General features: G+C 38.3%; 2 protein-coding genes across 3 annotated transcripts; both read right to left on the bottom strand.

Annotated features, from left to right (window-relative positions):
• Nucleotides 1–1,593: 1,593 nt before the first annotated feature.
• On the bottom strand, nucleotides 1,594–12,161 carry LOC113018215 (programmed cell death 1 ligand 1-like). Of its 2 annotated transcripts, XR_003271729.1 has the most exons (4): nucleotides 11,253–12,161; nucleotides 10,716–10,792; nucleotides 7,293–7,652; nucleotides 1,594–2,395 (listed from the first exon to the last, which is right to left on the bottom strand). XR_003271729.1 is itself a non-coding variant. In XM_026161284.1 (3 exons), the coding sequence occupies exons 1-3, from the start codon at nucleotides 10,777–10,779 to the stop codon at nucleotides 2,283–2,285; spliced, it is 537 nt and encodes a 178-aa protein (XP_026017069.1). In that variant the 5' UTR covers nucleotides 10,780–12,161; the 3' UTR covers nucleotides 1,594–2,282. The 2 variants fall into 2 exon arrangements, 1 of the variants encoding a protein (XP_026017069.1); XM_026161284.1 differs by having other exon boundaries at nucleotides 10,716–12,161.
• An 11,430-nt stretch (nucleotides 12,162–23,591) lies between these two features.
• LOC113018246 (programmed cell death 1 ligand 1-like) lies at nucleotides 23,592–26,872 on the bottom strand. The gene is made up of 4 exons (XM_026161310.1): nucleotides 26,813–26,872; nucleotides 26,252–26,328; nucleotides 24,982–25,341; nucleotides 23,592–23,722 (listed from the first exon to the last, which is right to left on the bottom strand). Exons 2-4 carry the CDS (start codon nucleotides 26,313–26,315, stop codon nucleotides 23,592–23,594), a joined length of 555 nt encoding a protein of 184 aa, XP_026017095.1. The 5' UTR covers nucleotides 26,316–26,328; nucleotides 26,813–26,872.
• Between the last annotated feature and the right edge of the window lie 827 nt (nucleotides 26,873–27,699).

Below are 27,699 nucleotides of genomic sequence, written 5' to 3'. Positions count from 1 at the left end.
ACCAGGCATGTCTTGACAATGTTATATCCTGAGTAATATTTTTTTTTTAAATCCATATACATAAAACACACACATGCACGCACACACAGTGACATTTTAGACCTTCTTCAGAATACTGTATATACTATGGGCATCATGGTGCTGATCCAGAATCCTTACATTATTATGTATTACTAGAGCTACAATAATAAAGCAATGAGGAGGAGGAAGTAATAAATATGAAATAATGTCATTATGATGATTCCATTTGTTTCACTATCCACTCTGTGCAGGGCAAAGCTTATTACATTTTTAAACTGTAGAGATACAATCATTTTACTGCTGTAAAATCCAAATTTTGTCTTATTTAAAATATAAATCTAATATAATCTGCTTCTTAATGTATGTTCTTTAAAATACAGCTTGTGTTTTTTAATATATTATAATTATAATAATTATGTGGACATGCATATTAGATCGTTTTTTAGTGAAATATAATCCCTCCAGAAAGGCAGGAAAAGCCCTGTAACTTACTTTAAAACTAAATATGTTCCCTAAAACGGTGACAGAGCTACAGACCCATGACAGCCTTACACAGGTAGCCAGCAGCTATGACCAGCACTACTTGTGCAGTTAATAAAAGGACAGGTAATGTTTGTCGCGCTGTTGCACACACAGCACGCTCGTTTGTTTCAGTTCGTCAGTTGCAACAAGACAGCTTACCAACGTGTACGTAATAAGCTAATACTCCTGTGTGCTACACACTACAGTGTACGCTGTACACCTACTTACTGGTTTTGTTGCATCAGTCTGTGTCTCTGAGTTAACTTGTGTTTCTCCTACAGCTCCGGACCGCAAAAAATGCGCGTGCTCTTTGTGAGCTCGTTCCCGGCTCGTAACCAGCGCGTTCTGCCGTCAAGGGCGATCATTGGTTAAATGTGATCATGTGACTGATGCAAGCCAGAGCCTTTTATTTAGCAAAACTGTGATTAATAGTTAAATATTATTGTTGAGGGGCACAGACAGGACTCCGCACGCACACACACATAAAAATAAATTTAATTTTTTTTTTTTTTTTAAAGTTGCCTTATCAAAAGGGCACTTTGGGCACCCATCAGGAAAGGGGCGGGTGCTCAAGCCCCTATAGCCCCCCTCCCTCTGCACGTGCCTGAATCTTATGAATTAATGAAGCTCCCTTTGATAAAACATGAGTTAGAACATATTCCACTAAGTAATTAATCTCACTCATTGCCAACCTCCCTGGTCACACCAACAACTTGAAAAAAATGTCCAGCAGACATTACAGTGTCTGGTGGATGATTCAAATCTGGCCAGGAAATCCCAGTGAATATTAACATTCCATTACAGAAAGAGGTTAACTGAGAGGTAATCTGTAATGGACGACTCCTCTGGACCAATGTAAAGTGGATAATATGAGGTAGAAACGTCAAGGAAATAAAAAAATAAAAAAAACCATTCATCAAATTACTGATTCCAATCAAGTCTTGAGCTGCTGAGCAAAGCGCATTAAGGTCAACAATGGATAAACACTGATCAGTGAACTTCATAACTCTAGCTTGTGTTAATGACCAACAGCAAACTATTTTGACCATGTTGAGGTTTAAAACGTAGCTGCACGTAAAACTTTATCAAGTCTAAACTGCTCCATAGAAGAAGATGGTTTGCAAACAGAAGCCGATACAAAAACACTTATATGTAAACTGAAGGAGCTCCATTAGCACCAGAGTTAATTAACAGCATATTTTTTAACTCCTTCAGAACTTATAAAGCTGAGGTAGCATTAAAACTGTAAGAACTATAACAAAGCAGCTGCTAACCCTTTTACTTTCAGTTTATGGTTAGCATTTGTGCTAGTCACACATTGTACCAATGAAAAATAAATACATTGTGTGAATAATGACAATGTTGTGATGTGAATAACAATCCAGCTAGGATGAACTAACATGTTTCAGATTTGGGATAAATAGTATTTTTGGGTGAAGTGATGATTAAACTTCTTTTTTCCACATGTTTTAGCCTAAACATATCAACATGGGATGCAGCAGGTCAGAGAGGAAAAAAAAATGGAAAAATCACTGCAAAAACAAACAAACTTGGGAATAAAAGTGCATAAGTTTGTGTTAAATATGGGACAGTGGAGGATGATGTAATTTTGCACTGCTCTGTGGTTCAGCTCTGAGGAATTTTGACAATACTTCAAAAAACTGTCAGCAGCCTCATTACAGTCTCAGGAGTGATCTGTAATGGGCTGCTACTTCACATAAATAGACAGTAGTTATTTACTAAAGGAAAAGTACAAAAATCGCCACTATAAACAAAGCTGGCACTGCATATAGGCTGTTCCTTCCACTCTTCACTGGTGTTGATGTCTCTGCCACAGGTGTTTTGAAGGCAGCTGGGAAGACATTGAACAAGCATGAGTGACAGGATCAATAAATATGAACTTCTGAGAAAACCTAGTCACTAGTTAAAAAAATGGAGAAGCTGGTACAGACTAAGCACTAGGATTACACAACACAACTTCTTTATTACGTTTCCTCGGTGTGTGAAAACAATTTCCAAAAACCACAAACTGGCCATTTCACTCATTACATCTTGCTGCCAGGCTGAACCCTCGTTTGCCTTTAGAGTTGCCTCAGTTCTTCATGGCATAGATTCAACAAGGTCCTGGAAACATTTCTATGAGAATTGGGTCCATTTTGACATTATGACATCACACAGTTATGTTAGCTGCACATAAATTATGTGAATTTTTTTTTTTTAATCCAACGTGTCTGACCTCACAAATGTGCTTCTGGAAGAATAGTCAAAAATTCCCATAAACACTCTTAAACCTCGTGATAAGCCTTTCCAGAAGAGTTGAAGCTGTTACAGCTGCAAAGGGTAGACATCATACATGACATCATATTAAACCCTGTGGTTTAAGAATGGGATGTCATTCAAGTTTATATGTATGTGAAGGCAGATGAGCAAATACTTTTGGCGATATAGTGTACAGCCCACTTTGATCTTGAGTGGGCGGGGCTAGTGAAACTATAAAGTGGTTTAACCAGACATGGCAGGAGTTACCCTCTCCATCAGCAAAGCTTTCATTAATCATGTGCTAAACAAGGTATTAAAAGTTTCTAACATAATACATACTCATGAGTTATGATGATAAATGAAGGTGCTTCTATACTTGCAAATGCTACCTGTTTCCACAATAAGTGCAGACTGATCACTGATCTCAGAGCAGTGAAACTGGAGCCAGCAGTAGCTTGGCTAGTACAGTAATCTCCAGTTGTTTCTCTCTTTGATAGAGATTGCACCTTACCATTGTGCTCTTGTTCTGCCGTGCATTAAAAAAAATGTATGTGCACATCTGTCAGGGTACCTCAGTGTTTGACCTAGTGTTTTCCATTTGGACTTTTGTCACTAAGTTTCCCATGTATGTTTCCAGTTTTATTGTGATAACCTCTTGTCTTTGTGCATTATGTTTAGTTCTACTTTGTCTGGGTCATTAGGGTCACTAGTTAGATTTATTCCAGCTGTGTTCTCACCTATTTCCAACTGTTACGGCTGTGGCCATGAGGACCCTGTGTGGGCTGTTTTCTTTCTGTGTTTCTGTACTGTGCTTAAGACTCTTTCCAGGTCCCTCCCCTAATGAAGAGTAGTGAGCGGCTGATTGGACCATGGAGCGGGTGACTACCTTCAAAAAGCCGCTCTGACAGATCCACAGGGAGAGGGAGAGAGAGTGGAGCGAGCGAGTAGCTTGACAGCCGACGCGGCCCTGACCCTGGTTTTCCCAGCCTGTATTTTTATTGTGTATTTGTGTGAGCGTGAATTGTGAAAGCCGCTCCTAGTGCATTAGCTGAGAGCGTAGGCACTCTTGGGCTGAAGCGGAAGGGGTGAGCCGCCTTTTCTTTTGGAACCGTTTTCTCCTGTTTTCCGGGTAGGGAGTGAGGGATAGCTCTGTCATTTGTTTGTTCTGTTTCTTTCCTAGGGTTTAGTTAGTTTTTCTCTGGTGGGACTTAGTTGGTTTTGTTTATTATTTTGGCCTGGGCTCACCCTGGAGCTATGCTTCTTTTCCTTAGATAAAATCACCTTTTTACTCACAACTGGTTTGGATGTTTGGCTTGGGAACCAGGGCGGGGATTTGTCTCTCTCTCCTCCAACCTTATGTGCGTCCCTACACGCCTAGACTAGGGGCGTAACCATAGCTGGACTGGCCATCGGGCATACCGGGCACTTGCCCGGTGGGCCGCTGGCGATTTTTTGTTTTTATGGGCCGATGGATTTTTTTTTTTTTTTTTTTTTAGGAAGGTGTTGGATGGGCCAATTGGTCATGATCGACTCTGGGCTGGACCAATTACAGCCGAGGAGGCTGGATGCACCCTCCCCCTTGTTTAGCAATCACGTGATTTTCGCGCATTGCATGCCGGGAACTCGTGGCAAAACAATCCAAGTACCGCATCAAATGCAAGCATTTGCAGCACCGCAAAACGTTCATTCTCCGGTTCCAATACCTTCTTGTTTTTTCTTTGCCGCACAAAAAAGGAATGTACATAACAAAAGGAGAACAATGCCGGTCCGTACAAAGACAGACTCGACGAAAAGACAAAGAAAAATACGAGGAAAAAATCAAACCAGTGAAAGGGTCAGACCCTTACGAGCACACAGAGTGGACAAAAGACGTCAGCGTGCTGCCCAACTTTCACCACGCTCAGATTTATAATTATACGGTTCTTGGAGTGAGTGCATACACTCATGAAGTTTAGTAACTTCAGGTCACTGCAACAAGCCCAGGTACAGTTTACCGACGGATGGGTACAGGACCTTGAAATGCACCGTGTAGAACGAAAGACCATCGTACGAACAAAGGTAAGTTTACCAGTCTCACAAATCGTCGTCATAAATACACATTCGTTAACCGTTTATTAATATAACCTTTGAGCTCAACGGTAATTAATTAGTAGTGGAAATAATTTCTGGTAGCATTACAGAAATGTAGCAATGACAATAATATTGTATGCTGTAATCGCACTGGACAATTAGTGATACAAAACAACTGTTTTACCCTGTGAATAAAAGTATATGTTTTTGTCAATGTACCATGGCAATAACAGAAGCGAAACGCAATATTGTGTCAGGACAATTCACTATTTATGCACAATAAATAAAGGAGCATAGCGCGACAATTTCTGTTCAGCGCCAGACTTGCTTGTAACCTATATCACCAATTATGTTACGAAAAATGACGTATTAACTACAACAGAAGACTGACCTTTGTGGGAATGCTTGGAGCAGACTAACATGTGAGCTGAAGTGTTCTGAGACGTTATATTTGGTATATCCAGACCATCTGTCGGCTCTTACTTCGGAAACATGGCTTAAAAAATTTCTCTTCAACGACGTAATCCGATAAAAAAAAAAAAAACGATCTCTTTACCCGTCGGCTTCCCGTGGCTGTCATGCAACCAGCTATTGCAGTTAATAATACAACAGCTTCTTGGCATTTTTTGGGTTTCTTTTTATCGCTAGTACCTCTTGCCACAAGTTCCCAGAATCCTTTGCGGTTTTACCCCTGAATGACGTCACATTTTCAATCTTTATCCTGGTGGGCCAGTCTCTAGTCAAAATTCCCAGGCCGATTTTTTGTCCCAGTCCAGCCCTGGGCGTAACACCAACCCTCCTCATTATCCAGTTCTTTTAAGCCCTCAATACCCCTGCATTTGGGTCCTCTCTCCATTTTCCACCCACTGAACATGACAGAATGACGAGACCTGTGACTCGAACACGGAATGGACCCAGCGGATTCTGAAAAATATGAGCTGCAGTAGTCAGCGCTTTCCTTTTTGGAAAGGAAACTGAGGTGGAAACCATGGTTCATGCCAGCTTTTCCTCCTTGACATGGCTCAGCAACTCTGCCTCCTGTCTGGGCTCTCCAGAGACTAATCACCCAGTTTCTCTGCTCCCTCCGCCAAGGGGAGGCAAGGCTCCCGCTGCTATTGCTCTTCTCATGCAGAGCACTTCCCTTGGGTGAGTGATGTAGACATCCTCCTGCTCACCCCAAGTCAAAGATTCTGTTCACTCTGCTAAAGCGCTAGTGACTGTTCAGTACTCAGCTACATCCATAAAGACTGTTCCGCCCTCTGAGGCTTTCACGAAGGACATTTACGACTTTGAACCTGATCATTTTTCTCCTCCTGTGGTCATGCCAGAACCTCTCTCACTGCCTGTTTCTGCTTGCAGAGTGGTTCAGACCCAACCTACTACTACTACTTTAGTTTCCTGGCTTATGGTGGCTAGGGCACAGCCAGTCCCTGTCCTGGTTCCTAGAGGGGCTAGGGCTCAGCATGTCTGTGCCAGTTCCTCAGGTGGGGGCAACTAGTGTCCAGCCATTGCCTGCTCCCAGAGCGAGGGCAGCTGAGACACAGTCCACTCCTTCACCCGTACCTGTTCCTCGGGTGGGGAGGGCTGGTGTCCAGGGAGTTCCTACGCCTGTTCCTGCTCCTAGGGTTAGGGAGGCCAGGACCCAAACCATCCCTGCACATTTACCTGTTCCTCATATCGCTGTAATAAAACCTTCTTAGCCAGCCTGGAGTCCTGCATTTGGGTCATCTCTCCATATATTGTGAGTGTAGTTGATGGGCATTAGCCAAGATGGCATGTGAAACTGCTTACTTGTTGAATTCAGTTGTGTAAACCCGCAAAGAGCAGCAGGTCAGCTGAACACATCATGTACACTAAGAAAACCTACTGAAGCTCATATTAATTATGTAAGTTGTGATTATTTTCCCCATGCTGAGACACTACACAGGTCTTAGGGTCCCCCCACCTGCTGAATCCCACTGTAATACCATACTAATTTCTCTTTTTAGGAGTGGAGGTAAAGTTACTCTCTACAATGTAGGTAGCACGAAAAAAAAAATCTATAAAATTTACTGTATGTATCCTACATAAGCAGATTCAAACAGAGTACATTCATTGCAATTCTAATATTATATTTTGATAATATAGCATGGGGTTTAGTTACCGTTTCATTCAAGGAGATACCTTTAAAGTATTAAGTAGTATTAAGTTGGCTATGTAGATATTTTAATATACAGTTTGTGAATTTTCCCAACCTGAAATGACACATTTGTTTATTCTTTTTATTCATTTCTTTTTTGACTGTGATAAAGCTGGAAAAATGTCCCTTAGTGTAAGAAACACACTAATTGGGTATCCCTTGATTATTCAGGTCAAAATATTTCTTTCCTGTCTAGTTATTGTCCTGGATACCAACAAAGGAGATGGTGATGTCGTCTTACCTTTAACATTGAGGTCACATGTTTTGTAGCTACTTTCTCTGTTAAGGACAATCACACAGTCGTATGTCCCCGTATCGTTGAGCCTCACATCAGTTAAAAGACATTCAAGCCGTCCTTTCCTGGCTAGCCGTGGATTACAATGTAGTCGCCCTCTGTAGTTCTCATCTGGGTACACTTCAGTGTCACTCTCACTGTCATAGAAGAAAATCTGTGTCGTCCTTCTCACATTCATTAGGTCTATTAGCAGGGAGTCAGGAGGCCTGTTCGTGTCAAAATGGAGCAGCCAGATCATCGTGACGTTAGTGTTTTCTTCTGCACGGTAGACCTCCTGTTTTGCACTCACAGTGAATTTAGTCTGACCTTCAGGGGTTAAAAAGAAACCAACACAGAATAATTAGGAGTAATTAAAAAAAATGCTCAAAACTAAATGAGTATATAAGCAAATAGCGGACAAATCAAGCCGTTAGACTGGGCGTTCAAATTCATTAAGCACACTGACAAGCTCAGAAGTTAGACTGCTCTAAAGAAAATAAATCTAAATACATTTTTTTAAAGGTTTAAAGTATGTACATGTCTGTATGTGTACATGTACACACCCTAAAAACAATTCATCAAACCTGTTACCACCACTTGATTAAATGCATGGCTGTAACAGAAAAACTCAAATTTATTATTGAGATACGTCTTCTGAGCTTTTGGGTTCTGTTGACTTAATAATTTTGGTAATTACATCAACCTAATATTGCACTACCACATGTAAGTAATGCTACTATTTAGCAATGTTATTTAGCCATTTTGAACTTTAGCATATGAATGGATAAGACTTATATACATATATTATAAATTTTGCTATCTAATTTCAACCACTTTCTTTTTTTTTAACCAGAGTTAGAAGCCTTTAAACTGTGAATACGTCTGTGAGAAGGGGTCCTGTAGAGTTGGTCTGTTTGCCTCACACGTTCTGTCTTTATAAAACTTGCCTAACACATTATATTATATTGTAAACTATTTCGGTTACGCTTGTGATAAAGCTTAACTGAAGTATCGCTCTTGATCTTAAGACCAGTATCTATCACTATTACCTTTCTTGGAATAGTTGCGTTTTTGGAAATACTATGTTAATATGACAATATTAATGATATCAGAATCCTTTATTAATTCCTAACAAAATTATGTAAACAGTTCCCAGGAGTCAAACCCAGGCCGCCTAGGTGGAAACCAGAAGGCTTAACCACCAGACTATATGGGAATATGTTAATAAGCTTTCAGTAGTATGATCCTGGCAAAGACTATGTGACTCTACTTGCCATTAAAACTTTACATAAGCAATGTGTGCTTTGAAAAGAAAATATTTGTGAAGCCTGACATTTTTTTGTAAAAATGGTCGAAGTTTCTCGGGGAAATAACCACTGCAAGCCTTGAATCTACTTTTATGGATAAACTTGACCACTGGACCCCAAAACTGATGGATGTAGTTTCATCAAGGGAAGTGAGAATCGGGCAGATCAATGACATGCGTCTTGAAGTATGATAATTATTAAAACTTTGGCTTCAAAATTCAATTTGTTGGTTTATACTTATTTCAATACTTAGAGTTTTTTCTTAAATGGCACAATCGAAGTACCCACTGAACCTGGAAGAGAACCTTTTCATGGAGTTTGGTGGGCTTGGTGGTTATCACTATTGTCTCACAGCATGAATGGCCTGGGTTCAATTCCACCAATTTCTGTGTGGGTTTTACATGTTTGTTTGGGTTCTCCCCAGGTACTCCCGCTTCCTCTCACAGTTCAAAGACAGGCAGTTAGTGGTGGGGACAGGTTAATTGGAAACAATAAATTGCCCATAGGAATGAATGTGAGTCACTCTCTCACAACTTTGAAATCATGTTGCAAAACCCATTTATTCAGAACTGCATACCCTTCATCATGATTCCGTCTTAGTCACTTTAGGTCACATCTTGATCAATAATCGCCCCATATCACACACATGTCAGTGGCCCATTCAGCATAGGTGTTGGCCATTGCAAAAGGCTCCTTAAAATTTTTAAATAAGGAAATTAGGGCTTCACTTAATCATTTCAGTGTCTGCATGACAAAATAGAAGTAGAAGTGGAAGAGGGAAACAAATTTAATAACAAACTGGAAATTTCTAATTAATTATTATAACTTGAGTTAGATATATTAACCAAACATCTGCTTTGGGAGGAATATAAAACAAAAAAATAGTGAATCTGTTTTTATTGACTTGTATTATGATATCGTAATTTTAAAAAATAAATAAGAACTAAACTGATGATCTAAATTAATTAAGATTTAGTTAGGATAACAGTGTATGATATAATCCACTAACCTTTTTTTAGATTTTCTTTAACATACTGAAGAGTTTAAGGCTAACCTTGAAAAGCAGGTGTTTAAAAAAATTGGTGTGCTGATTGGTGACCAGTACACGCCCGGATCTGACAATAAGACTACAATCAGTGTGGTGGAGGGAACAAAAATCCTTGAGGGACAGGACATGCCAAGGTGCTGTGCTCTACACATGTGCATAATATCACATAATAGAACTCTGTTACGCATTGCACAATACTGTTAATTATGTTGTTATGAAAACTGAGTCTTGTATGTGTAAAACTGATTTTAAACGTTTTTTACTGCATTATATAAAAGAAAGATGCAAGACTTTAAGAGGTTCAGAGTGCATAGAAAGTTAACATGTATTTAACAATTGGTTGAAGGTAGTCCTTTTGCTAAATGTTTTTTTTTGTAAGTGGAGTTACAGATTCAACACATTTGTTACTGTGGCGTTAAACACATAAAGGCTGATTGTGTAAATTTACTTTGATGTTACAAATGATTTACTGAAGGCTAATGTGTTTATACATTTTGGGGAAAAAACATTTCAAGTTTATTTTCAATGTTTAAACATAAAGTGTTGAAATATCTACAGTTACATATAAAATCATTAGTTGCTTAGACAATGTTGACTTAATTTATTTAAGATTAATTTATTTAATAACCTATTACAAATGCAAAAACAAGAAAACGCTAAAATAAATGATGATGAAGAAAATCAGCAAGTTAATTTTTTTAAATGATTAATGATTAACTTTTGTAATGACTGTGATTAACTGCATAACAGATTAAATACTTTTAAATAATGTAGAAAAATTGTTAAGGAACATATTAATTGGTTGACTTAAAAACATTTTAAGGTGTTTACTCAAAAGTAAGTAAGGGTTCATTAGAATGACTTTTGATTGTAGAGACAAAATTCCCTTAACTTTATATAGTTTGTGGGTTCAATATAATTTTGAAATAAATTGTCGTAACTCAAAAAATTAATTTAAACTGACATTTTTTTAGCTTACACATTTATTTTTAGAATGTGTATGCATTAGAAACAGAAACATTAGGAGCTACTCACCGACTACAGCACAGAAGAGAGTCGCTGTTAATGCTGAGAAGAAGAGAGCTGTGCAGCCTGGCATTCTTCATTGAGCCCTAAAGAGTGAAACCGCAGAACGAGAACATTTAACTACATCATTATTTACAACATTTATTAAATAACTCATATCACAGCTCCAGTAGACAATCAAGTATTTTATTATATAGTGCATCTTAGATTATCAGCTGTTATGTAATACATTTATTCTGACACGTTTTTTTGTTGTTTTGGGGTTGTTGTTTTTTTTTTTTTTTTTAATCTTTTCTGGACATCTGGCAGGAACACAGGCAAGCAACACATGGAAGGAGCAGAAAATAATTTAGGCCCTGTCAATGCAAGGCGGAGAAATGCAAACGACTTTTTTTTTTTTCAATTAGTTGTGGTGATGTTTTCGTGGGTTTCAATTTCAGGCCACTGTTGTTATAACATTCCATTTTAAAGCATACAGATGTCAGGAAAATCGGGAGATTTCATTACACTGTATGATGCAGCAGGCCTCAACACAAATGTACTTACTGTCGTGTCTTTGTTTCCCGACTCGGACGCAGAAGCAGCCTCAATAAAAAGAAACCCAAACTTTGATCGTTCTCTCAAACGTTCTGCGGTAGAATCCACATTTCTGCTCATCCAGAGCTCCGACTGTTCATCCAGCTGCACATGGCTCCCAACATGGGGAATAAATAAATGACGCAGCTTTTCAAGCAGAAAAAACTTTCAGGACTTCCTCGTTAGTTCAGCCGAAAAGCCCTGCCCACCCTTTCAAATTTGCACACGTCTCAAGCCCGTTTCATAATTACAGCTGTCCAACACACTCAATCAAACGCGGTCTAGTATAAACTTCATCTTTATTAACCGAACAATCTGTAACAGCGTTTGACAATATTTCAAAATAATCACTGAAATATCCTTTACATTTAAAGCATTCGGTCCCTACAGCTGTCTGTTGTTACATCTGCTTCGCATGTTTTGCTGTGGTTCCCCATTATGTAGCAGGCGCGCGGGGGGTGACTCACGGCATTTCCCTACACACTTGTTAAATAGCGGAGTGGTAGAAGTCTGTTGTCAGAGTATTGTCTGAGCAAATGGTAATGACTCAGTCCTGTTTCGTGTGGAAATCCTCCAGTAATCAAAGTCTTTTTGGGATTATTTTCGCCTGTTTTACTGCCACCTTGCTTCGCTGTCACCCCAGCCGTCCACAACCTGAGGGTCACATCAGCGCTCGCCAGTCTGCATTACCTTTCCTTCGTTTGTCACCTTTGGATGTCAGTCACCCTGCCCGCCTACACTATCATGGCCAACCCCGCCACGAGGTCCACGCACCTCGTCCGAGTCCTCAGTAAATGTGTGACAAGTAAGCGCTCCAATTTTTAGATTGAAAAAAAGAAGACTGACCACCTTCTTGGGTTTATGTGTTTTGAATTTAAGATTTAAGTGTTAATTTGACTCAGTTGTTTAAGTTGCTGCCAAAGTAAAACATCTGTGTGCAACCAATGTCCACCATTGAAGTATCTCACCTTTCCCTGTTTACTAACGCTCGAGTGTCTCCGTGTGCGCGCTCCCTCGCCCCCTTAATGTTTTTGTGTTTTTCATTCTAAATAAATCTGTTTCACTACTACCAAGCGTGTCTGAGTGATCTGCTACCGGGGTCCACTTGTGTTATTTTTAACAACCGTTTGATGCATGGTTACAGGACACATTATTCAAAAATACTTTGTACTCCTCATCCAGCGTGGACGGACAGGAAGTTCATACAGACTGGGAGATGAAATAAATGTAGCTGCAGACAGAGCATAGAAATAACGTAAAGTGACAAAACGTGTTAGTTGTTTGAGGAGTCACATGAGTATATATGTCACTAGTTTAATGTTTAATCAGAATCAGAAATAATAATGATGCTTTACTGCTTTGAATGGTTTCTGTTTTGAGATGTTGGGCCGCAATTTAGCAGAACAAACAACAAACACATAAAACAATATTAAAAGCTCATATTTCACATTTCCTCTTTTACCACAGTGAGAAGGGCCTTGAACTGTGTGGGTTGTGGGGAAGGGGAACTATGTGTTCTAACCAATGACCATAATTTAACTGCAAAGTCTGTCAGTCTTGTCAGACACAAACAGAGTTCAGGGAATTTATCCAAATTCAGTTCATTCAGGTTTTCAAAGACTTGGGTTTACTGTATATTGCCGCTATTATCAGTGCCGGCTTTTGATATGGGCGACATGGGCCGTAGCCCAGGGCTGCATCGTGGTGCATCATGTATTAAAAAGAAAAAAAGGTTGCTCGCACCCTTACTGCCCTGACATCATGCCAGTGCATTCTTGCGATCGCAAAGGCCGTTTTCTATTGCCCATTTGCTTACTGGGTGCCCTCCATCCATGAGGTGCGCCTGCTGCTTGCTGCACAGGGAGGAGAGGGGCGGGACGGCGGGGATGCTCTGGCTGGCTGCGGCATCTAATAACCAACTCGCAATATAAAACAAAATAAAAAAACAACAAAAAAAAAAAAAAACTAGGGCTATCAAGGTTAACGCCGTTATCGCTATTAAGGCAATTAAAATTTTTAACACAAGCAACCCATCTGCAGCGCAGAATGGACAAACTTTGAGGGAGGGAGTGCACCAAAACAGGCCTGTTTTGGTGCTATTATCTACAGCTGACCCGAATTCATCAAATTTTGCAAACACAAAATGTTGTTGTGGCGATTAGGAGGTTGAAGGTTTCACAGTCACGGGGTAAACCCCACAACGCTGCCCTGGGGAATTCCACCCATATTCTCTGGGTGAAATTCCCCAGGGCGGCATCGTGGTGGGGGCGTTTGAAACACTGCAAATTACTAAGAAGGCACCCAGGTCTGCAACACCTGAGACACGGGCGTGGTTCAGAGTGTAAAATAAATAATTTATTAACAGAAATGTAAAACAGACATCAGAAGAGCCAATAATTTATTTGCGTGTGCTGTTAGCTGTTTCAGAGCTGTGGCTTACCAGTGGGCGATGCATAAATAATCACAAACCACGGATGATCTTACCACCAGGGCAAGTAGTCACCTCCACTTTAGGCCTTTAGATCGTGAGTAAAAACATAACTTATTAATAGACTCAAAATCTGAAATCAAATATGTCCTCTGTGATTAACACTACTGCACAAACATATTGGTGACCTGCAGCTAATAAAAGGGCATCATTCCAGTGATTTAGCAAAATTAAGCATTTATAAATCCATCTTTCAGAAACCAAACACTCAAACTACCAAATAAATTTAATCTTCAGTTTAGAGCAGATGACCTATCGATTAGTACTGTGAAGATGTTACAGAAACAAACTTCACTAATTAGATAACTTACATTAAAAAAAACATTAATAGCTTCCATAGATCCCACATGTGGTTTAAACACTGTTATAAAAAGGAGACTTCAAAACCCAAGTAAAACACACAGATCAAATTTTCTGGGTCACCACAAAAATCTAACACAAAAAGCTGACTCTAAAGCAAATTACTGCCCAGTTACTGAAAGGACAGGAGGAAACCCAAACAAAATGGAAAAAAGGCAGCAAAGGCCAATAGTAAGCTTCTGCAGCACCAACCCTTGAACACAACTCTTAACTTAACTGAGTGCAATATATGAATGTACAGCACAAAATAAAAACATACTCGTAATCCACGGGGGGAAGACTTCAGAGGAAACAATCCCCAGGTGATCTCTACAAAAGCAATCAACCAAAAATAAGTATAAATAAAATAAAACAAAATAACACCTACTACTGATAGTAGGACCATGTCACATGACTGGCCACTAACCAGTCATTAGCAATTAGCAAATATAATATTCATTCTGCTTTGCATATTTCACCCAGCCCAAAAGTCACATTTACACAGCATACAACAAAGTCAAGTACACTTATTAAGGCAGGATTGTATTACTGCAGCTCGTAATGGGCCAACGTGTTGGTGTCATCTGCAAGCAAAGAAGTCCAAATGTGACTTAATGGCGCTCAAAAATTTAGGCGATACATTTCCACATGGGGGTGAGAGGTCATTCATCATATTTACACTATGTCCAGCTGGTTGTGCATTGTGCTTCGGCACACCACAGCGTCCCTTATTTGATAGTTAAAAAGTTGGCAGACCTAATGGGTTCAACAGGAGCTACAGGAAGTGAGTCAGAGACTGAGATACAACCCTGTATGACAACATGCTCACTGACTCTAGATGACTGGATTGAACAGATAAGAGACCTTGTGCACACAAGAGGCCAAACAGAAGAGGAGCAAGCTCAAATTGTTTGTAATGTTTTAGAGGGTAATGCCATGGATTGAGATACAGTGGGGCAAAAAAGTATTTAGTCAGCCACCGATTGTGCCAGTCCCCCCCCCCCCCAAAATGATGACAGAGGTGGATTGAGGATTGAGATAGTTTTTTGCCAAATGATCAAACAGAAAATGATGAGAAAATTTTTGGTGCTCTGAAAGAAACTTAAGGTTGTTTCGATTCTCACATTTCTTTGCAACACGGATTTTTCAACCGTAAACAATTAGTAAGCGAATCTTTTATTGAATTTTCTCTTTCTTTGATGGCCTTAATCGATCAAATTATTAAAACGGATGAGGAGGCAGAAAGAGAAGCATCAAATGATCTACGTGATCAATATTGTGACATGTCAGAGATAAGACATTGAAGATCAGGCTGGGAGACGATCAGTGCCAATCCACAGTGGACGATTCGTGAGATGAGAGCTGAAGCGATCAGTATAAGAATCAGGATCTTAGGCCCAGATATAATCAGTCTATTTCAGTTTCTGCAGATATACAAGCTTCTTGTGAAAGTTTTGATTCTAGATATGATTTAAACATTCAGAGCTCATACAATGAAAAGGTTCAAGTTAAGCCTGATCACGCAAACACACAGCTGCCCCTCCAAACTCAACCCCTCCCCTCCCCCGTATATGTGCACATTGTAAATGCATATTCAGAGCAGCACAATGTCATACCTTTTTACTTACTGTCTTTATATTTAGATCTTTTTAAATTTATAACTTGTAGTCCAATGGCAATTAAATGTAGTGAAATTATGTTCTGATGACAACTAACCGTTGTATGTTCTGAATTACAGTAAAGTGTCTATTCTATTCTATTTTGTTCTATTCTAATCTAAAAAGCTGTTTGAGCCAAAACACTGTAAAAAATGTCAGTCAGATCATTGAAGTCCTACATTCACCCAGTAAAATCAGTAAGGCACACTTTAAACTGTTTAACGAACACTCACATTTTATATTTCTAACTAAGTTTTTTTTTTTGGACAAATGTTTGGTTTTAGAAATGATTTCAAAAGAATTCATATCTATAAAAGATGAAAAGACTTGGGGAGAAAATTGCCACTTTATGTAACGCCTCAGCTCTGAGTCATAATGGAATGAATGATGTGTTGTCAAAAAACAGACGGCCACTAAAAAAGACACACTCATAACTGTATAACTCTGTCAAATAGGTACAAATACAGATAGCTGGTGTTTGCTTTGAAGAATTGGCACCCGTTTAGTGGTTAGAAAGTCCCCTCACATTATCGAGTTATGCAGTTTCAGTGCAGAATAAAACAAACCAGCGGAGACTGAATTTTGTTTCAGATTATGCTAAACACAGAAAACAACAAATTATCCTAAAATTTGTTAATGTAAATTATTATGTGCAGTCATAGTGAATTTGAGATTCATCAGTAATAGAAACACATTTAATTAATTTTACACAAAAACAGTTTAAACTTTATTCCAGTCATGTGATCTGTATTTCTTCTTCAGCTCCTGTGAGAAGACACAAAACATCCAGTGGCTGTTGTTTGTCCTTTCTATAACAATTTGAAAACAGTTCCGAATATTAAAATATAATAACACTAATAATGATTTACTTATAATAAATTATAGCAGTTATAATAATAATATATATCCCCTCTGCTGTTGCCTCATTTTACATGAACTTTTCATCCTGAAAAGGAGACCTAGTCTCTTTATTTTTATACAGCTTTTGTTAGTACAGTTTTGCAGTATGATATTAGTATATACACATATATATAAATATGCAAGGCCACCTGGGTTGGCTGGTAGACTGTTTACTTAGCCTGAAGGGCGAAGGACACTGTCTCAGCTGAACTATGGACACGCACACACATACACTTACACTGATAAGCACTCACACATCCCCCCTCCCTTTCCAATGCCTTCGATGCTTGTTGCCTCCTGGGAACACGAGGCGGGTCTGGGCCCGCGCTGGAGAGTCGGCGCAGTGGCAGGATGGCTGCTGTGTTGCCTGGAATTACTCCTTATCCCCTACCCAACCCTGTTGCTGGTCAAGTGCTCTATAATGTTGTACTGTGGACATTTATGTGCTTTCTGTGTAGAGGAGTTTTTTTTTGTTTCCTGTTCTCATGCTGTCCTCCTGTAGCCCAGCATGAGTAGAGGTCTCTTTTTTTCCCTCTTGTACTTTCCCATTGTACATTTCAGTGGTTTTTGCGTAATGCAACCGTTCTCTGACTTGTATCCCCATGTGATGTCTGTGTTGTGTGTGTAAGGTCGGGGGGCGGGTTCATTCCACTGCAGGGCAACCTGCCACTGCATGTGGTGAATAAAATTTGAACTTGAACTTGAATTGTACTTCTCACATTTATCCTTTTTTTCCCCCAACTATTATTTGGCATAAATAACATTTCACTTTATTTTGCTGTGTCATTCTGTGCCAGATGTGTCTGATGCAAAACTTAACTTCCTGTGCATGTGGATGAGGAGAAGCTTGCATGCATATCATTATAGGAAGATGGTTATGTTTCAGTTCAGTTTAAAGGTTTGGTCTCTTCATCAGAATACTCTCTTGTTACCATTTTGTCACTTCTCTCTTTTTTACAGACTTATTGTGTCCTGAGTTGTTCTTAATCTTCAATCAGCATTTTCCGGGTTCACCACAACCACATCGTCACAAACCTCATTGTTTATCTAGCAGTGCTCTCCTGAACTAGTTTCATTCTTGCTAATCTAAATGAGACTGTCACTGCATTATTAAGTGCTGTCAGGCAGCATGCAGTCTTACTAGGTCTAACTAGATGACAGTGTTTCTTTTTAAGTTGCAATCTCTTTGCCTTTTATCCCAGTTTAGTTATGTTTAAAAATAAAATGTAGAGTAGATTTCGATAGATATCAATTTCATCAGTTTCCACACTGACACATTCATATTCCAAGCACTCATTTAAAATGGTGGCTCCTCCCTTTCTGTAACCGTTGACACGATGATTTGTAGTATCAGAGTTTCATTCATGGCTTTCTTTCTCATGCATGAGGTTAACTCAGGGTGAAGACATTCAGAATAGATTAAACCGAACTTGATCACCTTTTCTGAAACCAAAAACATACTGCAGGCCTTTAAGGTGGCTGTAATTTAAAAAAAAAAATCTCATCATTAATAGCTTATTATAAGATAATCTTCAACCTTCCTTTTATCTCAAAAATGCTTAAAAGATTAGTTGTAAAACAGCTTATTGATCATCAAATGATCTTCTGATGGCCTCTGACAGTGGACTCATATCTGTGGTCGTCCTATTATATTGTATTGTGTTATATTGTATGTACACGCTCGCAAAATAGTTTTCAGTGTGGACAAATTGCTTTGTATTGTATGGTATTTTATTTATTTATGTAGCACTAAATCACAACAACAGTTGGCTGAAGGTGTGTTATATTGTAAGGTAAAGACCCTACAATAATACAGTCCATGTTTCTAAAGTAGAATCAGAATGGCGATCACTTTAAAATCTCTTTGTGCTGGTATTCATTTTTCTTTGTGTTTATACCTAAATGCTAGTGATGTGTCGGTCGCGAACAAAATGGCTCTTAGAGCCGGGTCTTTGACGTGAATGACGCGAGCCGGCTCCTTATCGCGAGCCCTGGGTTTGTTTTTTCTTTCTCTCACCCTCTCTCTCGCACTTTTGCTTCACTCCGCACGCGAGCCTTGTGCTTTGTGCTGGGAAGAGGGGGGAGGGGCGGTAGTTACACATGCTAGGTAACTACAGGAGGGAGAGAGAGAGAAAGAGAGACAGGGACAACAACGTCACATTAGAAAGGTATAGTAATCATCCACAACTATTTTCAGTTGCGGATGATAAAGGATTCAGAAAGTTTATTCATGCAGGTCCATATGACAGAGAATATGCATGTTCTTTTAGTTTTCATATTATAATTTATATTTAATTGTATTGTGGTTTGCAGTGTTTTGTGTTGTTTCACTTTAAAGATGTTTAAAAGGAAAAAGCTGAAAATTTAAATAGTTAAAAGTTGAACCGCTAATAGTTGGCTTTTGTATTATATGATTTATTTATTACATTTTATGTGGAGTGAATAAATAAAAGTATATTAATACAAATAAAAATAAAAGTCAGCAGCACAGGAGCACCACAGGGAACTGTGAGTACAGCAGGAAAATTCACAAACAATACCGCTCAGCAAATTAATAATGAAACTATTAGTTGACAGCATTGGTTTTGAAAAACAGTGGGAGACAGTGAGTCAGGTAAAAAATTACTTTTCCAATTTCTCAGACTAAATGTCCCTCCTGCTGAAGCGGCCTTGAAAACCCCATCTCTGCCAGTTTCATGTTTGAATCTGACTAATGTCTTCTCGTCAGTCTCTCCCAGTAGACAGAAAAGCAGTCGCTTTTGTTCAGATGCTTTGAAAATAGGTCAAATTTTTATCTAATGTCATCAAGTGCAATTATAGGTTGTGTTTGGGACATGCACACTTTAGAAATATGTTGTTTTTCTTTGACACTGTTGGATGAGCAGTGTTAAGTTTATTTACAATCAAACTGTTTTCAGTGGTAAAAGAGTAAATTTCCTCTTTTATTTTTTTACTGTACGCATATAATTAAAATGCATTTACATTTATAATATTAAAGCATTAAGCACAAAGTATATAATATTAAAACAATAACAAATGAATAAATCTACACAGAACAGTCATTCAGTTCAGTTCAATTCAGTCAACTCAAGACATTTCACACTATACGGTAAAGACCCTAAAATACTGGAGACAAAACTTCAACAATCAGATGAGCCCCTATGAGCAAGCACTTGGTGACAGTGGGAAGGAAAACTCCTCTTTTAACAGGAAGAAAATTTGGATGGAACGAAGCTCAAGGAGGGGCAACCATCTGCCATGACTGGTTGGGCATGGGGGCAAGAAGAGAACAAAGGAGAGCATAGAGAGACACATTAATGACATGCAGCAGTGGTGAGTAAAGAAAACAAAGAAAAGCGTTAATGAGAAGAAATGATCAGTGCATTATGGGAGGTCCCTCAGCATCCTGAGAATATTACACCAGGACCAAGGCTCAGGGTCAGCTGATCGAATGAAATGTATGTATATAGAACTTCTTCAATCCCTTTGCAGCCAGAATGGAAGAAGAGCTGCTGAGAAATGTCTGTTCACATCTGATGTAACAGATCAACCAGTTAATCCAAAGACACAAAAGGCACATATGAATTAGTCAGGCATCAGATATTTTGTTTTCTTTATGTTCATCCTCACTGTAAATCTGTTTCACACTTACCAATGCACCAAATTCAACTTTCGGAAACATATTAACTTATTACTTATTATTCTCCCTCACAGTGAACTTGTTAATTATTTTGTGCATATTTTCAGAGTTTTTGATCTCTGATAAAAAGAATTATATGCAGAAAAGTAAAAGTTCTTTGAAACAGATATAAATATATACACATTATAAACAGTAGGAAACTCTTCAGAAGGCCAATTTGGGCAGGCAGGTTTGTGTGTGTGTGTGTGTGTCTGTCTTTGTTGGGGGGAAATGTAAAAATTACACAAACTGTTTTAGAAAATGTAAAACATATTTTTTTAAGAGTTTAAGAGTTGTATTTAGTGCGTTTAAAAACATCTGTGTGGCTTGTTCACTATGTCAGCTTTGTGTGGTTTTAAGGATTTTGTAAAAAACAAAACAAACAACTTTAAAGGAGATGTATTCTGCTCATTTCCAGCTTCATGATGTTAATTTTAATTTCAATTCAATTTTATTTGTATTGCACCAAATCAAAGGTCATTTCAAGGTGCTTTATATTGTAAGGTAATAACCCTACAATACTACAAATAACTGGGTGTTAATGCATGATTTACAATCCAAAATAATCTTTATCTTAGACCAGATCATGGTGCAGCCCCTTAGCTCATCCTGTGTTGGAAACCAGATGTTTTAGGTCCTCCCCTTTGAGTCCAATTTAATTTAAGCAGCTGCCCCTTATAAACAGAACATTTCAACAGTGGGTGGGTGGGTCAGTCTGAAGCCTGTATTTTTGGCTTCTGAAACTTTGGCCAAGTCTAACATGAACGTCAATCACTAGAACATTACATAAGGAAAAGCAGAATAGATCCACTTTAAAAATACAAGATGAAGAACAAACAAAAAAAATTGTTTGAAAGCATACGAGCTAACTACATTAGTTTAATAATCTCAGTGTATCATTATACAAGAAGGAAACTGTTACAAGACAAATGTAAATCAGAGAATAACTCTTCTGTCACACAGACTTTGACCTCTGATATTGATAGTGTTTTTGAAAAGGTATCACAATGGTCAAGTTAGTCTGTAATATTTAACACATAACCATCATTTAAGTTAGTGTCAGTGCTCAGTGCGGACCTTCTCAGTTCACAGATGAAAACAGCACCATGATGAGGTCTACTGACTAACATCTATTTGAGGTAGCTGATATAATTAATTTGTAAAAGCATCCGATTTTTCACATTTAGTGCTTTGTAACATATTCATGAAAATGATATGTGTTAATACGCACCAAAAGAGTTTTTCCCTTCTTCATTAGTAAATAACAGAGTTCCTTCTGGCTGAGATTTTACATTTAGATGGTGACTACATGCATAAGGAGACAGTCTTATCCAACCAAAGTGAAAGGAACCAATTCTCACTATTTGGTAAACAGAATTTATACTGTACTAAAAACTGTTTCCACATAGTTTGAATACAATTTGTATTTTTTTTTCTTGGCTCTGAGAAGAGAGAAAAAAAAGTGCAAAAGCCAGCACCAACACAAATATTAATAAAAATCAGTGCCCTCAGAGTTTATCCACTTTACAGTGCACCAACAACATCTCCACACCCCAACAAAATTGGTGACAGAGCAGGTGTCAGTCAGTAACGTTGATGCATTTTATTTAAAAATAATAATAAGGCAAATTAGGCTAAGGTATGTTTGAGTAAACCTCCACAAATTGTGGATTTTTCATTTCCCATGTAGTGCATTGCTGTTAAACCTTGCCTCCAATTTTGCTGGTAAACATACATCAGTGAGTTAATGAGAGGTGATGGAATAAAGGCCTAAAAGTGAAACAACAAACAGATCTAACACTGGAATTAAGACCTGAGCGATATAATATGGACCAGGTTCAACATAGCCTGAATTTCTTTATGTTAGCTTGTTTAACAAAATCTAAAACCCCAGTCAGAGATGAAAATTTTTATTTTAAGTTATTAACGGCAACATTTGAAACATTTAAGAAGAAATTATTTTTCTGATTCAGTGTCCTGAGTAATAACCCACAAAAAGAAGAAGCTGTACTTCCTGTAGGGAAAATGATTTTGTGTTTAACTTAGCTCCCTTTGATAAAACATATTCTACTAACTCAGTCTCACTTCATTGGACCTCTCTGGTCACAAAAAACAACTTAAAAAAAACCTTCATTTGACAGAGTCTGGTGTAGCTTTGACTGCTGGCCAGGAAATCCCAGTTAATATTAACACCAGCCTCATTACAGAAAGAGATGAACTGAGAGGTAATCTGTAATGGACGACTGTTTTAAACGAATGTAAACTGAATAATATGAGGTAGAAGGAGGGAAAAAAGAAGAAAAGAATATTCATTAAATTACTGATTCCAATCAAGTCTTTGTCATCAGCTGTGAACAAAGTGCATTCTTCTTAAGGTCAATGATGGATAAATGCTGATCGGTGAACTTTATAACACTAGTTTGCATTAATGACAAACAACAAACTATTTTGATCATATTAAGTCTAAACTGCTCCATAGAAGAAGATGCTTTGGAAACAGAAGCTGATACAAAAACACTTCTATGTAAACTGAAGGAACTCCATTAGCTCCAGAGTTAATTAGAAGCATATTATTAACTCCTTCAGTACAAAACCTCTCCTGAATTTGTTGATATGAAATCCTACAAAATGAATAATTGTTGATTACTAAATAAGAAATGACCAATTAATTGGTCCTCACTTTTCTCTTTTCCATGTATCTTCAGTCTAAACCTGACAACATGGGATGCAACTGATCAGGGTGGACTGAAGTCATTAAAAAACAAAAAACCTTGGACAAAAAAGTGCAATTTGTGTTTGTACAGCTCTGAGGAATTGTGACAATATTTTAAAAACAGTAAGCAGCCTCACTACAGTCAGAGTTGACCTCAGGAGTGATCTGTAATAAGGCTACTACTTTACATAAATACAAATTATATTAATTATTTACAACACGTTAAAATTATGTGATGGCCTGTATTTGTATAAATGGCCTGTATTTATATAGCGCTTTACTAGTCCCTAAGGACCCCAAAGCGCTTTACACATCCAGTCATCCACCCATTCACACACTGGTGAAGCTACATTGTAGCCACAGCCACCCTGGGGCGCACTGACAGAGGTGAGGCTGCCGGACACTGGCGCCACCGGGCCCTCTGACCACCACTAGTAGGCAACGGGTGAAGTGTCTTGCCCAAGGACACAACGACCGAGACTGTCCAAGCCGGGGCCGATTACAAGGCGAACTCCAAACTCTTGAGCCACGATCACCCATAATCGTCGTAATGCAGGGAAAGTGCAAAAATCACCACTACAAACAAACCCAGAGCTAAATAGAGACTGATCCTCTCACGGCTCTCTGGTTTCAGTGTTTCTGTCTTCTTCTTTTCAACAGCAGCTGCAAAGATATTGGACAAGTATGAGTGACAGGATCATTAAATGCAAACTTCTGTGGGCAAGAAAGTGTAAGTAATGAAGGTGAAGTGTTTAGTAGCTTAAAATTTTTGGTTTGGAGAAGCTGATGCAGAGCAAGCACTGGAGTTACACAACTCCAAGTGAATTTTAGCTTTACTCTATTTCCTCGTTTTGTGAAAACAATTTTCCAAAACCACCAACTGGTCGCTTTGTTCATTACATCTTGTTACCAGGCTGGACCCTCATTTAGCTTCAGAGCTGCCTTGTTCTGATGGACGAGTCTGGGTTGTCCGGAGAACTGTGCTTGTCTGACTGCATTGACCCAAGAGTCAAGTTTGGTGGAGGGGAGCTTATGGTGTGAGGTTGTTTTTTCAAGATTGCGCTCGGCCCCTTAGTTGCAGTGAACGGGACTTTTAATGCTTCAGATAGACATTTTGGAAAATTTAACGGTCTCAAGTTTGCGGGAATAGTTTGGGGATGGCCCCTTCCTGTTCCAATATGACTGCACACCAGTAAACAGAACAAGGTCCATAAACACATGGATGAGGAAGTTACTGATCTTACGGCCACTGATCTTAAGTGGGCGGGGCGAGCGAAATTACACTTTTACTAAAAAGCCATTTAACCACACAAGGCACGAGTTATCCCTCTCTATCATCAAAGCTTTCATTACTAATGTGTTAAACAAGTTATTAAAAGTTTCTCACATCACACACACTCAACTTTATAAAGATAAATGAAAGTGCTTGTGTACTTGCGAATGCTACCTCTGTTTCCACAGTAAGCACAGACTGAAACTGATCTCAGAGCAGTGAAAGTGGAGCCAGCAGTAGCTTGGCTAGTGCAGTAATCTCCAATTGGCTCTGTCCTTGATAAAGTTTGCACCTTACTTGAATTGACATAATTGTAACTGTAATGTGACTACTAAACGTGCTACACTAATATATTTATGAAAAATAATATCCCAGTATCACGCTACTTTGTGTTTTAGCCAACACTGGATGACTTGATAATACAAGATGGTGACAATTGTAAATTGTCACCAAACTGAACTAAAAAAATGTTGTTTTCTTTGTTGTTGTTTTTTGTCATTTATTTATTTGTTTTTTACAGTGATATAGATAGAAAAATGTCCCTGACTGAAAAGACACACACTGATTTAGTATCCCTTAATTATCCAAGACTAAATATTTGTTTACTATTTAGTTATTGTCCAGGATACCAACAGTGATGTCATCTTACCTGTAACAATGAGGTCACAGGTTTTGAAACTAACTTCTTCGTTAAGGACAACGATGCAGTGATACGTCCCCGTGTCGTTGAGCCTGAGATCAGTTAAGAGACATTCAAGCCGTCCTTTCCTGGCGAGCTGTGGATCACACTGCAGTCGTCCTCTGTAGTTCTCATCTGGATACACCTCAGTGCCAGTTTTGCTGTTATAGAAGAAAACCCGTGTCTTCTTTTCCACATTTATTATCTCTATTTGTAGGAAGTCAGGAGGCCTGTTGGTGTCGAAACGGAGCAGCCAGGTCAACGTGATGTTACTGTTACCTTCTGCATGATAGACCTCCTGTTCTGCACTCATAGTGAATTTAGTCTGACCTGCAAGAGGAAACAGACACAGAGTAAGTGAGGAACTATGAAAAAAATTCAGAAAGAACTCAAAAAATGAGTAAAGAAACAAATAATGAACAACTTAAGGCAAATTGGTTATTTACACTTAGAAAGTTTTTTTTTTTTTTTTGTCTAATCTTCAGTCTGTGTGAAAGACATGACATCCCTGATAGGGAAATCTCTGACACGCTCATATGAATGTGAGCCCCACCCACCTACTCATTGAACACAATGCTATTAGGTTAAGATTAGCATAGAAATTAAGCCTAAATGGAGAAAAGTCACAACTTCTTGCTTCAGACAAACAAGTCTTTAGTTTTCTGTGTTCAAAAATATGCAATGGTCTTTTGTCAGTGTTCATCTTTACAAGGTGAGTGGGAGGACAGTCCAACACAAATTCATATATATATATATATATATATATAAATATATATATATATATATATATATATATGTGTGTGTGTGTGTGTGTGTGTGTGTGTGTGTGTGTGTGTGAAGCTACAATGGAACCACCAGAAGATGCTTCATGGAGAAGGGAAAAGCAGGATGGTAGTTAGCAGCTTACAGAAAAACCCAGTATCAAAAAATACAAATAAAGAGCTGCAAGTCAGAATTGCTCTACTTTCGCTACTCAAGCTGTAATAATTTATTTTAAACATGAAGAATGGTGCAAGAATAAATCCTCTGTAATAAATAAATGAAAGAATATAAGAATTCTTCTAATTATTCTTAGAAGTATAAAAATATTTCTGTTGACATAAAATACAAAATGCACAGTTGTGATATCACATCTCATATTTTCTGTAGAAGCAAACCTTTCAAATTCTGTGTAATTACTGTATTAAATGCCGTTCTTTTAATATATATATTAGAAACAGAAACATTAGCAGCTACTCACCGACTACAGCACAGAAGAGAGTCGCTGTTATTGCTGAGAGGAAGAGAGCTGTGCAGCCTGGCATTCTTCATTGAGCCCTAAAGTGTGAAACCGCAGAACGAGAACATTTAACTACATCATTATTTACAACATTTATTAACTGAGACAATTAATTCATATCACAGCTCCAGTAGATAATCAAGCATTATATTATGTACTGCAGCTCAGATTATCAGCTGTTATCTGATAAATCTGATAAATTAATCATGACAGGTGTATCCTTTGGAGAAACACGATAAATTAAATCCAGTTTCTTTATTCTTTTTTTTAATAGTAACTGCAAATGCAAATAAATGCACAGCGGAGTGAAGTCTAATGTGGATTTAAGACGTTGTGTATTTATGCAGCAGCCCGACTCAAAACTAAATACAGTGAACAAGCATGCCTGACATGTTTATGATCTTAAGAGGAGGGCGCTGTTTTTATAATATTTCATTTAAAGCACACAAATGTCAGGAAAATCAGGAGTCTTCATAACACAGTATGATGCGGAAGGTTTTTGTACAAATGTAGCCTACTCACTGCCGTGTCTTTCTTTCCAGTTTCGGACGCAGAAGCAGCGCATTCTCAACTAAAAAAAAAAGCCCAAAAAACGTTGTTTTCTCTGGATATCTGCGGTACAATCCACATTCCTGCTTCTCCAGAGCTCAGACTGCACGTCAAGTTGCACATGGCTCCAAACGCGGAAGGAACCCCCCCCCTCAAAAAAAAAAAAAAAAAAAACCGGACGCGGGTTACTGATGAGAATAGAATGCCACTTCCTCGTTTCTCTATTGTTAGCTCAGCTGAACAGCAGTGCCCACGCTTTTACGAGTAAAGCAAACGTACGTTTAAGGAAACAACGATGAGACATTTCATCGTTGTTTCCTTAAAAATGTTTATATTTGTGACAATATGTGAAAAATGTCCAACACACAAAATCAAACACGATCTTCACAGCTTTATAAACTTTATCTATTTAAACTGTATTAACTGAACAATCTGGAACAGAATTTTTCAAATATTTATTTAAATACGTTTAAGGTGCTACATTTACAGCATCCCTACATCAGCTCACCGTTATGCACTGCTACAGATTAACGGACCAACACATTATTTAAATCACCTTGTTCTCATCCATTTCGCACACTTTCGGTTAAATACCCGGAACAGATGAGCGAACATATTGGAGCTGCAGACAGAGCAGCCCGATAATTTAGAGCAGCGGAGAGAAAAGCGAAATAACAGAAATAAAAGTCAGTTGTTCTAAATTGCTGCAGTAAGATCAGAATTACGTGGAGAATCAATTGCTTTCTTTATGCGTTTTTCAAATACGTGGGCTGTATTATTATTATTGTTGTTAATAATAATAATAATAATAATAATAATAATAATAATAATAATAATAATAATAATAATAATAATTGTGT

This window comes from Astatotilapia calliptera, unplaced genomic scaffold (genome assembly GCF_900246225.1).
Source record: "Astatotilapia calliptera unplaced genomic scaffold, fAstCal1.2 U_scaffold_5, whole genome shotgun sequence".
Lineage (NCBI taxonomy): Eukaryota > Metazoa > Chordata > Actinopteri > Cichliformes > Cichlidae > Astatotilapia > Astatotilapia calliptera.
Note: the sequence above shows the minus strand (reverse complement) of the source record. Positions and strands in the feature narration are given on the sequence as shown.

Excerpts from the sequence above, each read along its gene's own strand:
- LOC113018215 (XM_026161284.1), bottom strand. The coding sequence starts at position 10,779 with ATGCCAGGCTGCACAGCTCTCTTCTTCTCAGCATTAACAGCGACTCTC. Across the intron at positions 7,653-10,715 it reads TCTCTTCTGTGCTGTAGTCG|GTCAGACTAAATTCACTGTG; the intron begins GTGAGTAGCTCC and ends TAACCCCTGAAG. Across the intron at positions 2,396-7,292 it reads ATGTGACCTCAATGTTAAAG|CTGCCTTCAAAACACCTGTG; the intron begins GTAAGACGACAT and ends ATGTCTTCCCAG.
- LOC113018246 (XM_026161310.1), bottom strand. The coding sequence starts at position 26,315 with ATGCCAGGCTGCACAGCTCTCTTCCTCTCAGCAATAACAGCGACTCTC. Across the intron at positions 25,342-26,251 it reads TCTCTTCTGTGCTGTAGTCG|GTCAGACTAAATTCACTATG; the intron begins GTGAGTAGCTGC and ends TTCCTCTTGCAG. Across the intron at positions 23,723-24,981 it reads CTGTGACCTCATTGTTACAG|CTGCTGTTGAAAAGAAGAAG; the intron begins GTAAGATGACAT and ends ATATCTTTGCAG.